This window comes from Procambarus clarkii, chromosome 17 (genome assembly GCF_040958095.1).
Source record: "Procambarus clarkii isolate CNS0578487 chromosome 17, FALCON_Pclarkii_2.0, whole genome shotgun sequence".
NCBI lineage: Eukaryota > Metazoa > Arthropoda > Malacostraca > Decapoda > Cambaridae > Procambarus > Procambarus clarkii.
Genome location: NC_091166.1, coordinates 42,064,634 through 42,079,086, shown reverse-complemented (window position 1 = coordinate 42,079,086; position 14,453 = coordinate 42,064,634). Strand labels below are relative to the sequence as shown.

The following is a 14,453-nucleotide window of genomic DNA, read 5'->3' as shown; positions in this document are numbered from 1 at the left end:
TTAGCTGTGTATCGTCCCATGTTCTGTAAGGTGTATCCACAGTCGCTATATAGATAATATTACTCTTGGAGGAGGGGTTACAAATCTCATAAATTTAATGCTTTTACATTTATAGGTGAATGCAAGGGTGACAGCAACGACTGCTGTGCTGACGGCAAGTGTAGTACCGACAACAAAGACTGCGAGTGTGCTCGAAAGGACTCCAAGAAAGAACATTGTAAGTATAACACATTAATTATACCTTGCGCTTCGGCCGGGTGCTTTCACATTTATTAATATTGGTTGAGTATTAATAAAATTAATATGGGTACATCAATAGTTTTATAAAAGTGCTCATTTAATATTCAATTAGTGGCAACACCCATACGTACCGAAGAAAAATGTACCCAGACATCTGTCCTGCCGCGGGAATCGAACTCGGGCTCTTCGAAACGGATTCAGATTCCCGAAGCTGTCTCGCTTTGTATTATCATGTTTGCGATATTGTAATGTTTATGCAGATACGAAAGCGTTTAAATATATAATGTAAAACGATAAAAAAATGTATGCAATATATGTTTATACTTCGGAGGTGATTTTTCTGACCACTGATAACTTTTATCTTAATCCACGTAAACATTATATTTAAACTCGCTCATTCCTTATGTACACTGCTGTCTAGTGTAGTACTATGTCTAAAACCTACTACTGGATACAATATTTTCTTTTATGCTCTCACACATAAATGGCTGAAGACTGTTACTGCTGACAGGTACCGAGGGATGCAACTGTCGTGATGAGGATGGCAAGTGTCAGTGTGAGGGCAAGTGCTCTTGTTAACGGACCTCCACTCATCTTGGCCCCCAGACGTCTTTCGGTTCAGCGCCCCCCATCTGTTGAACATGATGATGCCTCCTGAAATCTGTTGATGATGCCTCCTGAAATCTGTTGATGATGCCTCCTGAAATCTGTTGATGATGCCTCCTGAAACCTGTTGATGATGCCTCCTGATATCGACTGGACTTGTGATGCTTCCTGAATCCCGTTGATGATGCCGCCTCCTGGACTCCTGACACGCACATATGCACCCGTGTGTGCACTCATACTTCACACTAACACGCATATACACGTCCGCATACACTCACATATTCGCACTTACACACACTCAATTTTCCACCTTCAATATCTCTTACAGCCTAAACCGACCACCAAGAATACAACGCATACAGCGTCACAATAACAAACGCATTATCACTAATACAACATATTTTCGCGTTTTAAATTGCAGTTTTGGTTTCATCCCTCGAGGCTTCTCCATTGTTTATTTCACCATTCGTTTGATTAATATGGATAATTATAGTAACATCAAAACCAAGCAGATGTTTTAATTAGTTCATCTGAAAGTCAAGCAATACTGTACTTGTACTTTATACTTGCTTTCAGTAATTAACTCCTAACTTCAGCATTCGACTAATATTTCTGAATAAAAAAGAATGAATGCAACTTTGTTTCATATTTACCATGTCAATTCTTCAGTTCTGCATATATATTGTTTTAAAGGTGCAAATTATCTGTGGTGCACACTAAAGTTATGGTAACAATATTCCTTATGTTAACAAGGATCTGGGATTTTAGGTGTTCTTCAGCTATATCTTGCTCTGGTTAGGCCCCATTTCGATTATGCCGTTCAGTTTGGGTCGCCGTACTATAGAATGGATATAAATTCACTTAAACGTGTCCAGCGTAGGATGGCTAAGTTAATTCCCCAAATTAGAAAACTGTCATATGAAGAGAGATTAACAAAGCTTAAATTGCATTCACTGGAAAGGCGAAGAGTTAGGGGTGACATGATAGAGGTTTACAAGTGGGTGAATGGACATAACAAAGGAAATATTAATTGGGTGTTAAAAGTATCAACACAAGACAGAACATGAAACAATGGATATAAATTGGATAAGTTTAGATTTAGACACGACTTAAATACTGGTTAAAGACTTGGGTAAATACTGGTTCGGTAACAGGGTTGTTGATTTGTGGAACAAATTACCGCGTAACGGGAAGGTGGGGGGGTCCCTCGATCGTTTCAAATGTGGGTTGGACATGTTTATGAATGAGATTAGGTGGTTATAAATAGGAGCTGCCTCGTAATGGGCCAATAGGCCTTCTGCAGTTACAATTGTTCTTATATTAAGTCATATGTAAATTAATATTTATTCAAAGGTACATACACATGAACCGTGGAGGATTCATAGGTAATAAGACCCGTAGCATAAAACCAGTATAAAACGCCTTAAAGTGTTCAAAAATACTGAATGTAGAAACAAAGTACCAAGTTTTCTATTAGTTTGAAAATGCCTTAATTTGACAGATAAGATCAGTTAAAAAAAATCTGTTGAATAATGCCAATGTTAATTTTCATATAAGCCTAACTGTTTTCATAAATTGGCTGCTTGTCCCCCGACACAATGAATTATATTGAATTCACATTTCGTACATCTCCTTAACTATACTGTAACAGGTTTAATATAACTATCCTTCAACATGAATTACTTTTATCAGATTCCCCTATCTTCATGGAAAAGAGTAATCTGCATTGGGAAAACGGGAGTAGAAAACGACTAGTTATATTATGAGCCCGTCCTCAGGGTAAATTGATTACCACCAGACACGAAAACCCATTCTCACACCAACTGGATACAGTACTTGTCAATATATTTGTGATGGTCTGAAAGCATATTACCGTTCAAATAGTAGTCAACTTGTAAGATGGCAAGTGAACCTGTGTCCTAAACAGAATATTCTCGTCATAACTTCAGTGTATAATAAATCTTCGTTTTGAAATAGTTTATGCATAACTCGCTTTCTTTTGAAATGGTCTGAATTTGGTTTTGTGTGAATAAAATTTTAGGAGATACTCAAAAATTGTATTTATATAAAAGGTACATTGGGCTGTGAGAATGTATAACATTGGTGTTCTTACATTCTTAAAAACCACTAACCCGCATAGTATTTCGGGTTGGTCCTTAATCTAACAGATAAAAGTAAGAGCAATTAAAAAGGTACAGTACATTGTTAATAGTTTTCGAATTTTATATTTCAAGTGTTTGAAAATAATACACCATATTAATATAACCAAACGTAATGAACCCTTACCTAATAAACCTTAACTTAGCCTAACGATGCATAGGAAGCGGATAATAGCACTAATTACGTAGTGCTTCTGAAGTGGTTACCTCCAGGTTACCTCCTCCCCTGAAGACTGTTTGCATTCTTGCGAAAATGACAGATTCCAATATGAGAGAGTTCTAAACATGATGAACTAGAAAACAGGACAGCAAACTTGCTGTAAGAGAAAGGGTGGCCCATTTCCTCGCACTTATCTTGAATATCAGAGGATGAAACTTGCCCACGGGACAAACCAGTGCGTTAAGAAATATCCATACGGTATGTTCACAAATACTGTGTTTAAAGTTTTGTGCAATACATGCAGTACCTACGGAGATATTAACAAAATCATAAGCACAGCCGGAGTTTCGTTGCGTGTCAAATGCAGGAATACTTTAATCCTGTTCTTCAGAATTTTGTTTATAAACCCTTGAAACCGCCTACCCATGGAAGCCGTAACTGTAAAAACACTGCAGAATTTCAAAATTCAGTTCAATAAAATAAAAAGAAATGAGGGTCCTTTGGCAAGCCGCCGGCTTCTTGTCCTCGTTGAGGCCACTATAGATATTGTAGCCCTCTGGTAAATTCAGGTAAATACACTTGCTCCACACATTGAAAACATTTGTTTTTGCCTCTCTTCCAAACAGCATTCTAGATCTGGGGGCAAACATTAGAAGGCATGATCGAAACTGTAAGGAAGAAGCAGCTCGCCCCTTCGTGTAATTACAATATTATAAGATGGATTACAATTTAAAAAAAATATATGTAAAATTCCAGGATGATGACTTTCTAAATTACCCACCAGGAAATTATCAAAGAATGAAAGGAATTGAAAAACACTTCCTAGGGGGAGCTAATAGGTGATCATGGCACGGAAGCATCATGGAATAATTTCAAAAAGATCATCACTGCCAAAAAGGAGAAAGAGAACTAAATAGAAACACAGGCAGTAAAACAAAACTAAGCGGAATTTCTGGAGAAGGTATAAATCCACGAAAAATAACATAGATTATGAGATATATAGAAGGGCGTTAAATTCATCCATCCAGGAAATCAGCTCAGCCAAAAGAAGCTACGATTAAAACTTGCCCAAAACATTAAGAAAGATCCATAGTCGTTCTATGCCTATGTAAGAAGTAAACCAAAACCAAAAACTCTGTAGGATGAGAAAATCAGTTGGAGCCATGAGGATGATTCGAACCTGCGCACTTGGTACTCATAGCTTCTACTGAATTTATCAATGATACATCACGTTAATGTGATTTCATTGTGCACTCGGTAGGATCCTTAAATGATGAGGCTAACCAAGTTATAATAGACGATAAAAGGGCAGCCAACACTCTGCATGAATACTTTACATTAGTAATCACACTAGAGAGATCAGACAACATCATATTACCCACATAAATGTTTGAAGGAGTTTTTTTATTATTATTATTAACAGGCTTAGGTATACACAGAAATATGCTGCTACCCTATTCTGTATAAAAGCTTACACAATGTAGATAAAAAACTAGCTATAGAACGAATTACGGAATATTCCCATAACGTGCGACATTATAAAGGATATACTGTAATTGGTAAACTAAATCGACTCAAAAGATCTAAAGTGTGAACGGAATTCAGTCCAAAGTCATAAATTAACTGGCAGATTAACCACATCTATAACTGAAACTCCTTTTCAGAAAATCTCTAGGCCAAGGGATAGTTCTCGTAGATTAGATATTAGATTAGATTAGATTAGATTTTTTTCAGGTAAAGGTGTATACATTGATGATGAGTTACAAACATAATGTTGGATTTAAAGATAGAGCTAGTACATACAATACCTAAAGCCACTAGTACGCATAACGTTTCGGGCGCTATATATGCAAATGTCACCCCTTTTTTCAAAAAGAGCTTATCATCAAATTTGCAAATGAGGCCAAGAAAGATTTATGGTAAAATATTAAGGGAAAATGAGATTGAGGCCTTACAAAGAGATGAACATGAACTCCACAAGAAGACTGGCACATGCTTTTTAATGTCTAAAAATGCAAGACGTTGCATGTGGAACGTAAGAATCCTCATCACAACTACCAAATCAACAACATTACCATACAGCAGACTGATGAAGAAAGGAAAGCTGCAGTAAAAAGGGGTTAGCCAAACCTTAGGAATAATAAAGCGAACGTGTGATTTCGACAAGAAGGTAATTAATTATTCAACTGTATAAATATCTTGTGCGGATTTAAAATCTATCCCAACCTAACGTAACCTATGAGTTATGTTAAAAATATATGATTCATTTTATGTAGTAAGCATGTATAAAACAGTTAAAAAATAACAATATTTATTGCTTTTATAATACTCATGTCTGTAAGAAAGAATGTGTACAAAACGCCTGGTGCACGATGTCCTTATCGGCCATGTAAACATAGAAGGGGTTCGGGCTGCCACACGCCAGTATTAACATAAATTACACACAAAATACTTAACAAATTGTGCTCCTCTGACGCAGTAAGGTATGTAAAGGTGGGGTATATTTATTTTCCAGAGTATAGTATTTACTACTGATAGTATTGGTTGGGAGGAAGCCATAATATAACAGTACTCGTGGGCACGGAGTAGCCATTGCTGATAACGTTCTCCTTATTCGTAGTTCCTCGTTGTTCATGCTCCTCAGTTATTTAGCTTTGAGTCTGTTTGACGTGATTATAGGGTTATTGATATTTAAACAGGGGATAAAATGGTAATTTTTAAGTATTATGCTGGCATGTGTAGTGTAATCTAGGCTGTACACGGCTATTCGTTTAGAAGATTACGAATGTTAATTTCTATTCCTTTCCTCCCCGTCCCGGCCCGAATCCTTATCCATACCCCTTCCAAGTTCTATATAGTCGTAATGGCTGGGTGCTTTCTCCTGATAGTTCCCTTCCCTAGTTTATCCAATAGTGTAGAGAAATACTTAGCCATACTTTTGGGTAAGTTTTTAATTGCAAAAAATTATATAAGTAATTGCATGGTGTGTTGCCCTGGCTATTTGTACATAAAAAGGCAAATTTTATGGACTTGTTTTTTTTTTTGTCTTTGGGTAACCATGATAAAAATTATGCTTCACACATATGATATTTTCCATTATATTCACAGGGCATCATGTGGGCCAGCAAATCTACTAAGTGTATCCAATTTCTGCTTAGTATTTGTGTAAATTAGTCTATACTGTGAATCACAAAATTGAGAGAACACATGATTGAAGGTGATGTTTTACTTGTAAGAGCTTAGTTATACTATGATAAGCCAGCAAAACGTCATCAACAGTAATGTCTAATCTCAACTTGTTAACTTGCCAGCATTTTATATTTTTTTTTTAATTTTGTCCTAATGGAAAATAACTATAAATATTTGCTTCAGAGATTAAAAGTTCTATACAGTAATCCATATACCTGTACAATTTTCAGAATATTAAAAAATTCAGCAATGAAGTTTTACGAAGGTGCCAGTATTCTAAAATTTTCATGGGATCAAGTAGCCCAAGGCATCTGGCAGCGCTACCCGAACCCTGAAAGGTAAGAGTTGTAAGTCCATTTAATGGTTTAATATATTTCATTTTTGTAAATGTACAATTTAGAGTACAGTCAGTTTAAGTCTGAAAAATCTTTTTTTTTAAGACACTTAAAAAGTACCACATGCATACACTGCATAGCTTGTAGAATTGAAGATGGGATATTGTTAAATAAATACTTAAAATACAATAAAGTACTGTACATGTTTTATCAAACTCTTATTACAGTTTGATAGCACCTTTGGTCAGTTGAGGTGTTACCATCTGATGAGTGAGTTGAGTGTAGCAGCATGGTTTGTGGCTAATAGGATGATCAGTTTCCTGTGGCGACCATAATAATACTGTACCTGAGAACATGTATGTTTGAGTTTATGAACAAAAGTACAGGACCTCTATTATTTCAGTGACTCCCAAAGCACCTTATGTTACCTTGCTAGGGATGCTAGAGACCCTGTTGTGTCAGTGCCAAGTGTAATTTTACCTGACCAAAATCATTTGCTGACTGTACAGGAAAACTCAGTCTAATATATGGGGGCGGGGTCCTGGTTCTCAATAATGTATTGTAGGAAACTTTACTATATTATGCTATCTATTATGCACAGTGATTTGGTAAGCTTAAAGTTACAACTAATTTTAAGTGCTGCATAAAAGTGCATAGTTGCAATTCTGAGAAAGAATTTACATTTTTTTTTTTTTTTGAGATATGTACAAGAGTTGTTCCATTCTTGTACATATTGCTATTATTTAAAATACAGTACAGTAATGAGAACTAGAGCCGTCAATAGATCATCAGTATGTTTTTGTGTTTTATTTCCACAGCTCCCATGTGTTGTCAGAGGACACCATTGTTAGAAAAGTCATTGGACATCAACTCCATTCCAAACGGATTTTAACTAAAACAAATCGTATGCCAAAATGGGGTGAACGACTTATCAGTGCTAGAAATGTCAGTATTATTGAAGAATCTATTGTGGATCCAGAAAAGAAAGAAATGTGTACATACACAAGGAATGTGGGGTTAACAAAGGTTAGTTGAAGGCTGTATACTACATTAGTAATAGCTGAACATGTGTGGTTTACTTGTTTAAAAAGTATTTCCACTTTCACATTAGTTAGCTTGTGTGTGATGATATTTATTTTTTTAACAAACTCTTATACTTTGATCTTTTAATATGTTGATAGTTTAGCAGTGAAACAAATTAATGTAATTTTTTAAAAATCAGGTTATGACTTGTGTGGAGAAGGTTGTATACAAACCCAGCCCAGAAAACTCACAGTGGACAGTAGCTGAAAGAAAAGCATGGATTGACTCCAAGATATTTGGATTTGGGTATGCAATCCAGGTACAGTACTGGAGAGATTTCATCAATGCTTAATTTTATAAAATTAGTAAAAAAATGTCACCTACTGGTAATTTTTAATTATAAGAGTTTTACTGACACAAAAAATATATTTTTAAATTTGAATAGAAAGTTATTATCTAATATGTAAACTGGCAGCTCATTGGCTACAATAAATAAAGAAGAAGAACTGGTAGATAAATAACTGAGAGTAGTATAGGCAGAGGGACCTGAGAGGAAGGTGCTGCTGTTTATAGAGCCTAGAGCAGTGCTTCTAAAGTTTTTTTTGACTTGCAGCCCTATTTTCTAATGCCTAAAGACTTGCGACCCCTGCTATGTGGTCATAATGGCTTGGCGCTTTCTCCTGATAGTTCCTTTGTTTCCCCCTTTGCTATACTTTCATAATTACAAAAATATCTAATCAGCATACTCTCCACTTGCCATGATTCAGATATACAGTACCTGTACTCAGAATTTAGGTTCTGCGACCCACCAAAATTTTTTTAACATTTTCCATTTTAATTAATACATTAATATTAGGGGTGCAAGGGAGGATTGGTGAAAAGTAGCAGTATTTAACATTTTCTTTGCCAGTTTTATATTGTGAATTCAATTAGAAATTTGGCAACCCCCCATTGCTCACTAATATGTAGTGCAAAGAGACTTGTATCTCTTGTAGTAAGGGAGTAGAAAGGTTGGGCTGAAGACCTATCTTTATAAATATCTCCCTACACAGGACAAAGTCTACTGTGGGTCTAAGGCAATATTTTTCAACTGGAATTCCACAAGAAATATGTACTGTATATCAAACAGAAAATAACAAAAATAAATATTTATAAAATATATGTAATTGTAATCAAACTATTTTTTAGTCTTGAATGAGCATAAAATATTTTAGGGATTCTATGATGATTAAGAGGTTGGGAATTAGTGAACTAGGATATGTGCCTGCCTGGGCCATAGAAAGCACAACAGTGTTCTTTAGTTGTGTGGAATGTGAGAGGAGTAATTGAGAAGCATAAGAGGATGTACAAGAGGAAAGGTTTTAAGGAGGAGCAACCGAGTGATTTACTCAGAAACGTAGTACAGAATCGATTAACTCAAAGCATTAGAGTATTCTTTCTGTGACCTCCCAAATGACCCCATCCATAGAGTTCTTGAACAACAATGGAGACCTTTCACAGCCCTAGTGTACTCTTACATTTATGTCAGAATTGCCATCAACTTCAACAAAATGTTATCAAATGACTTGAGTTAGTTATATTAATGGCTCAGTACACTAATATATGTCATTGCTTAAAGTCAATTGGTGTAATTTAATTTTATAATGCTTGATAGAAGTGATTGTCTACTGAAGTCTGTTATCTTGACTGGACTGGTTTGAAAAATAAGCAAATGTCTATGTTTTTCAGAGCTCATTTCAAATTTTTATTTAACTTTATTTTTGTTTTGGGTTGTGTGTTCTTAACAGTATTTTTCTTGTTAACAGAAATTTGGTGTAGAGCGCTACAAAAAAAATATAAATAAATCCAATTCAGGATTTGTCTATGCTCTAAATAGAATGTTTCCAGTTGCTGACAGTTCTATTGAAGCTTCAAGTATCCATCACCTTACTCTAGAAGAAAGGAAACAAAGGTATGTGAATCTTGTATGCAAAGCTGTTATTTTTATCAGCGTAAAGGATATTTCATTATTCCTTAGTTCAGTTTTGACTGGTAAAAAACCATACTATATACAGTATATAAATTATTCATATATAGTGCCTCTCAACTAAACAAGGCTGTCTTTGTCCACATTGTATATTCTATCTAGTCTCTTTTCACTTTTGTCCATCTTAATTTCCTTATACAGGTACTGGTTAGGGTGGAGTGTGAGCATCTGTGTGTCTGCCCTAACCCTGAATTTGTCAATTTGTCTTGCAGTATTTTATTGCTTTCCCCCTTATTTTTCACGTTTGTTAACCCTTAAACTGCACACCCATTTTTAGGTTGATTTTCTGGTGAGCATAAAAAATAATGCTAAACATTTTTTGTTTTCCTTTCTTGTTAAATATTTATTTCGGATGTCTAGAAAAAAAATTATTATTTTAGTTGGATCATAGTGAGGTGAAGAAGTGTTGTAAATATCAAATTCTGATAATTCATTTTACGCAGTCTCTGTGGCATGGTAAGACGCTCGCCTGGCGTTCCGCGAGCGCTTTGTCCTGGGTTCGTATCCTGGCCTGGGAGGATTTACTGGGTGCAAATCCTTAACTGTAGCCTCTGTTTAACTCAACAGTAAAATGGGTACTTGGTTGTAAAAACGATTCTTCGCAGGGGTCGTATTCCAGGGAACATAGGATTAAGGACTTGCCCGAAATGCTACGCATACTAGTGGCTGTACAAGAATGTAAGAACTCGTGTATATATAAATAAAAAAAAATACATTATTTGTAATAGGTTTGATTATCACCAATATCTTCCTAGTCCATAAAAGACCTTGGTTTCTACTATTGGCATTAGTCAATGGATGGTGATGCAACTGACACAGTGCCAGTTTTTGCAATAATTCCCAGGAAGGCAATTAGGCTTTCAGGATATTTTCTCAATATGGTAAATGATTGCCAGAGGTCTCTAGAGTTGAATGACATCCACATAGAATATTTACGAGACACATTAAATCTCCCTCAGGTGACATGAGCACTGTTGGTCTTTCTCTTGAGGGCTCCAGGAGCAATTTAAGGGATAATAGCTTTGTATCATCTGCAAACATGTACAGTGACAAATTTTCTCCCTTGGCTGGATCATTCACATATATTAGGAACAGCAAGAGACTTAGGCCTATTCCTTGGGGGATCCTGCTTGCTAGTCCTCAAAACTGCCCATTCATGGGCATTCATGTAGCACTCTGATTCCTGTTTGTCAGGTACATCCTTTTCCAGTTCAATGTCTTTCCAGCATTCCCAGCATGTCTCTCCATTTTATACAATAGCTTTATATGGGAAAATTTTTATATATATATATTTAAACACAACAAAAATGCAATGTACCAAGCTTTTTCTTCCTTGCTGTATCTTGGTGGCCTTGTCATTGAACTCAGCCAAGCACACAGGAATGATTTTCCTGCTCTATACCCATATTTATCCATTACAAAATTTATACTCTCTAGGATTTTACCATTCTTCCTTAATTACCATGTCCAGTACTGTGCAAGGAATGCATGTTTGTGACATGGTCTATAGCTTAGTGCTTCTAGTCTGTCTCTTTTCTTGAATATAGGAAGTATGTTTGCCTTTTACCAAATTTCTTGGTGTTCTCCGGCTTAGTACTTTCGGGCATTTTGTAGTAAGCGGATAATGAAGTACATCTTCAGTCATGACGATTCCTATTTTGGCCCTACTACCTTTGTTGCATCTTGGTCCTCCAGTTGTCTCTCCTTACCTCCTTTTAAGTGATTACTGCTATACTGTAGTACCTAATGTTGCTTCTGGTTGTTAGTTTTCTCCTGCCCATCATCTACACACTGGCTTTATTTTAGAGACCTGGAAACTTATATTGAGTTCCCCACACTCCTATTTGTCATTTTCCTTGAGGACTTCCCCCCTTCCTCCCTCCCTCCCCCTTCTCTTAACTTTATAACAGTGGGCAGACATCAGCTTTAGAGGAAAAAGGGAAGTACAGTAATATGGCGATTTTTACTTTGGAAAATATCGTTATTATAATTATTGAATGGTGGGTACTTTTATTTTTGGTGGGGTAAGAAAGTAAAATTCTGAAATGAGATAAATATGAAAACATAAGATAGGAAAAATATATACTGTATTGCTTGTTTTCCAGAGTAAAAATGAGTTCATATAAAGTTGTTTTTTATATTTTGATAAAATAATATATAAGTACATTCCTTACTTTTCAGATTAAAGGAGGCAGCAAGGGAAACTGCTAAGAGAGCAAAGGAGCTGGCTCAAGAAAAGGCTGGGCCTATTTATGCTGCCTGTGAAGGAGTCAAAAGCTGAGGATCAAATAACCTGGCTGAGATAAAGATGGCCAACGCAAGAAAGTCATCAGTCATGTAAGATACTGTCTGTTAAAGACTTGGGTGCTACTTCTAAAGTACAGCAACTTGAATAGTTACAAATCTTCACTTGTTACAGTGCAAATGATATAATTACTGTTATACATTAATTAAATATTAATTAATTATTTACTTATATGTTGATTATTAATTGAATGTACTGTATAAAGAACTGGACCATATGCATTTATTAAATCTAGTGTCCGGATGATTTGTGTGCATATGTGATTTTTCTAAAAATACTTAATTGCAACTTTTATTAAATCTGGAAAGTGCCCTTAGGTAAATGAACATATTGTAAATATTGGAAATATGTATGTAAAAGGTTTAATGAGATAATGAAAACATTTGGATGAGCTCATTCAGTAAAATTACATTGTGAATTTTGATGGTTTACTACTACAATAAAAGTTCCGTCCGGAAATATAATATAATCAAGCTTTCCAACTCTTGATTCTATATTTATCACAAGGTAACTATTCCATTTCATTCCATGTTTTTGAAATGTGTTTGGCAAGTATGAGAACAGATACAAGAATAGAATAAAATCTTTTCATGAGAATGAGTGTTCGTAAGGTATTAATGCTTTTACAACCACGGGAGTCACACGAGGTGTGCAGATCGTTTTGAGGGATTGTGCTCTTTCAGTATTATCATTATTGTTTTCTTGTTTGAGAATACAAAAATTTAAGAAATATACTAGTTATATTATGCACTTTGAATGCATTCTTTATCACTTTCTCTGAAAGATTTATGCCCAAACAAAATACTGCACATTCAGCAAATTAAGCACGATATTGCAACTTTAATATAAAGCTTGCTATTATAATATGAACGATTAAGGATATGAAATATACAGTACATGCATCTTTTGTATTACTGTTGTTCGTGAGAAATATCAATTCTCTCGTACATAAAATCTGTTGAGTATCATTGAATTTAATGATTGTATTGTGTATACTACATGCTAGATACCATGTTCAATTAAATTTATTGTATCAACTGAATATTATCTATACTTACATTTGAAAGTATAATAAGGATAATGTGTTTGTCATGTGGTCATTGTTACATGAAAAGTTAATTCAGGATTTGAAAAATTGCTGCCATGTTTACATATTAAATAATGTAGTTTCTTTTTAAAGTAGATATCAGATTTCTTGAAAGCTTAGATGTTTTTGTGTATATGTGGAAACATTTTATGGAATGATTTTGCCATGGATTTACATTTTGGTTACAAGTTAACCCTTAGACTGCTCAGTTATTTAAAAGTACTGTACTACGTCATGCTGTGGCCAATGAAAAATTGCTAACAAATCAAATGGTAAAAAATTGCAAATAGCAACTGGAGCAGTGTAATGGTTAATTGATACTAGTAATGTCGGTTGTGTTGATTAATATTCATCCAGCCAGTAACACTCAACTAACTTTTCAAAGAAATTATTTTTTAATTTGTAGATAGCATTCAGCATGGAATAATTAACAAACATCCTCAATAAAGAATTTTGTTTCCATATGTTTTTATTAATGTTTTCTATAAACATTCAATGGTTTTTGAGACAACTCCCAACAGATTTTGTCAAATTGTTCTTAGACTAGCACTTGGATTTTTCATAAAAAGCATACTTGCAAGCATTGGTTAATTTGTTTCAAGGTTTTGAACTTTTTGTGTGGCATGATAGTGCAAGGCTAATGCAACAATCTCAGCAAGACCAAATGTTGATTGTGGGACCATTTGACTGGCATGGACAAACATTGAGGTAACCCCATCTCATTTACAAGGATACCTTCCACTAACAATTACAAATGTAAAGCATATCCTTTATTTATGTTGAGGTAAGGTAAGGAAATTATCAGGAGAAAGCATTAAGTCATAATGACTATGTAGCACTTGGAAAGGATATGAGGATAAGGATTTAGGATAGGACAAAACAGGAATAGTGCCCAACCACTTGGATGGTCGGGGATTGAACGCCAACCTGCAAAAAACGAGACCGTCACTCACTCTACCATCCAGTCCAAGTGGTTAGACTTATGTTGAGTAGCTGTTCACAAAGAAATTACAATTATAAATTTTTTTAAATATTTTCTATTGTATGAAAACTATGCCTTTCAAGTACTGTTTACATATGGTAAGCATTTCTTCAAAATGATACTTTATATGTGGACAGGAACATTTTGCATTTAGCTTGGGGTACAAAATTCGGGAGATTGAGACACCAGATTAACCATATCTCAGGAAAGTTAGCAAAGCTACTTTGTGAAATCAGTGTTTCAGCTGTTATAATACATTTTTTTTAAAACAGATGAATGGACCAAAGCTCAAATGGTTAAGCTGCTTACTAATAATGCAGGAACTGTAATGTAATTTCTGA

The 14,453-nt window shown here is 35.1% G+C and overlaps 1 protein-coding gene and 1 long non-coding RNA gene across 10 annotated transcripts in view; both read left to right on the top strand.

Annotated features, from left to right (window-relative positions):
• The window catches only part of LOC123772424 (uncharacterized), a 44,066-nt gene extending 42,584 nt beyond the window's left edge, over positions 1 to 1,482 (top strand). For all 9 annotated transcript variants that reach the window (XR_011228900.1, XR_011228897.1, XR_011228902.1 and 6 more), the window contains 2 exons: positions 116 to 217; positions 752 to 1,482. This is a non-coding gene — a long non-coding RNA (uncharacterized lncRNA). The remainder of the gene's footprint in view (positions 1 to 115; positions 218 to 751) is intronic.
• Positions 1,483 to 5,509: 4,027 nt separating this feature from the next.
• Positions 5,510 to 13,590, top strand: prel (preli-like). The gene is made up of 6 exons (XM_045765558.2): positions 5,510 to 5,648; positions 6,585 to 6,692; positions 7,508 to 7,715; positions 7,912 to 8,031; positions 9,518 to 9,663; positions 11,920 to 13,590. The coding sequence occupies exons 2-6, from the start codon at positions 6,604 to 6,606 to the stop codon at positions 12,017 to 12,019; spliced, it is 663 nt and encodes a 220-aa protein (XP_045621514.1). The 5' UTR covers positions 5,510 to 5,648; positions 6,585 to 6,603; the 3' UTR covers positions 12,020 to 13,590.
• Positions 13,591 to 14,453: the final 863 nt, after the last annotated feature.

Excerpts from the sequence above, each read along its gene's own strand:
- prel (XM_045765558.2), top strand. The coding sequence starts at position 6,604 with ATGAAGTTTTACGAAGGTGCCAGTATTCTAAAATTTTCATGGGATCAA. Across the intron at positions 7,716-7,911 it reads GGAATGTGGGGTTAACAAAG|GTTATGACTTGTGTGGAGAA; the intron begins GTTAGTTGAAGG and ends TTTAAAAATCAG. Across the intron at positions 8,032-9,517 it reads GATTTGGGTATGCAATCCAG|AAATTTGGTGTAGAGCGCTA; the intron begins GTACAGTACTGG and ends TCTTGTTAACAG.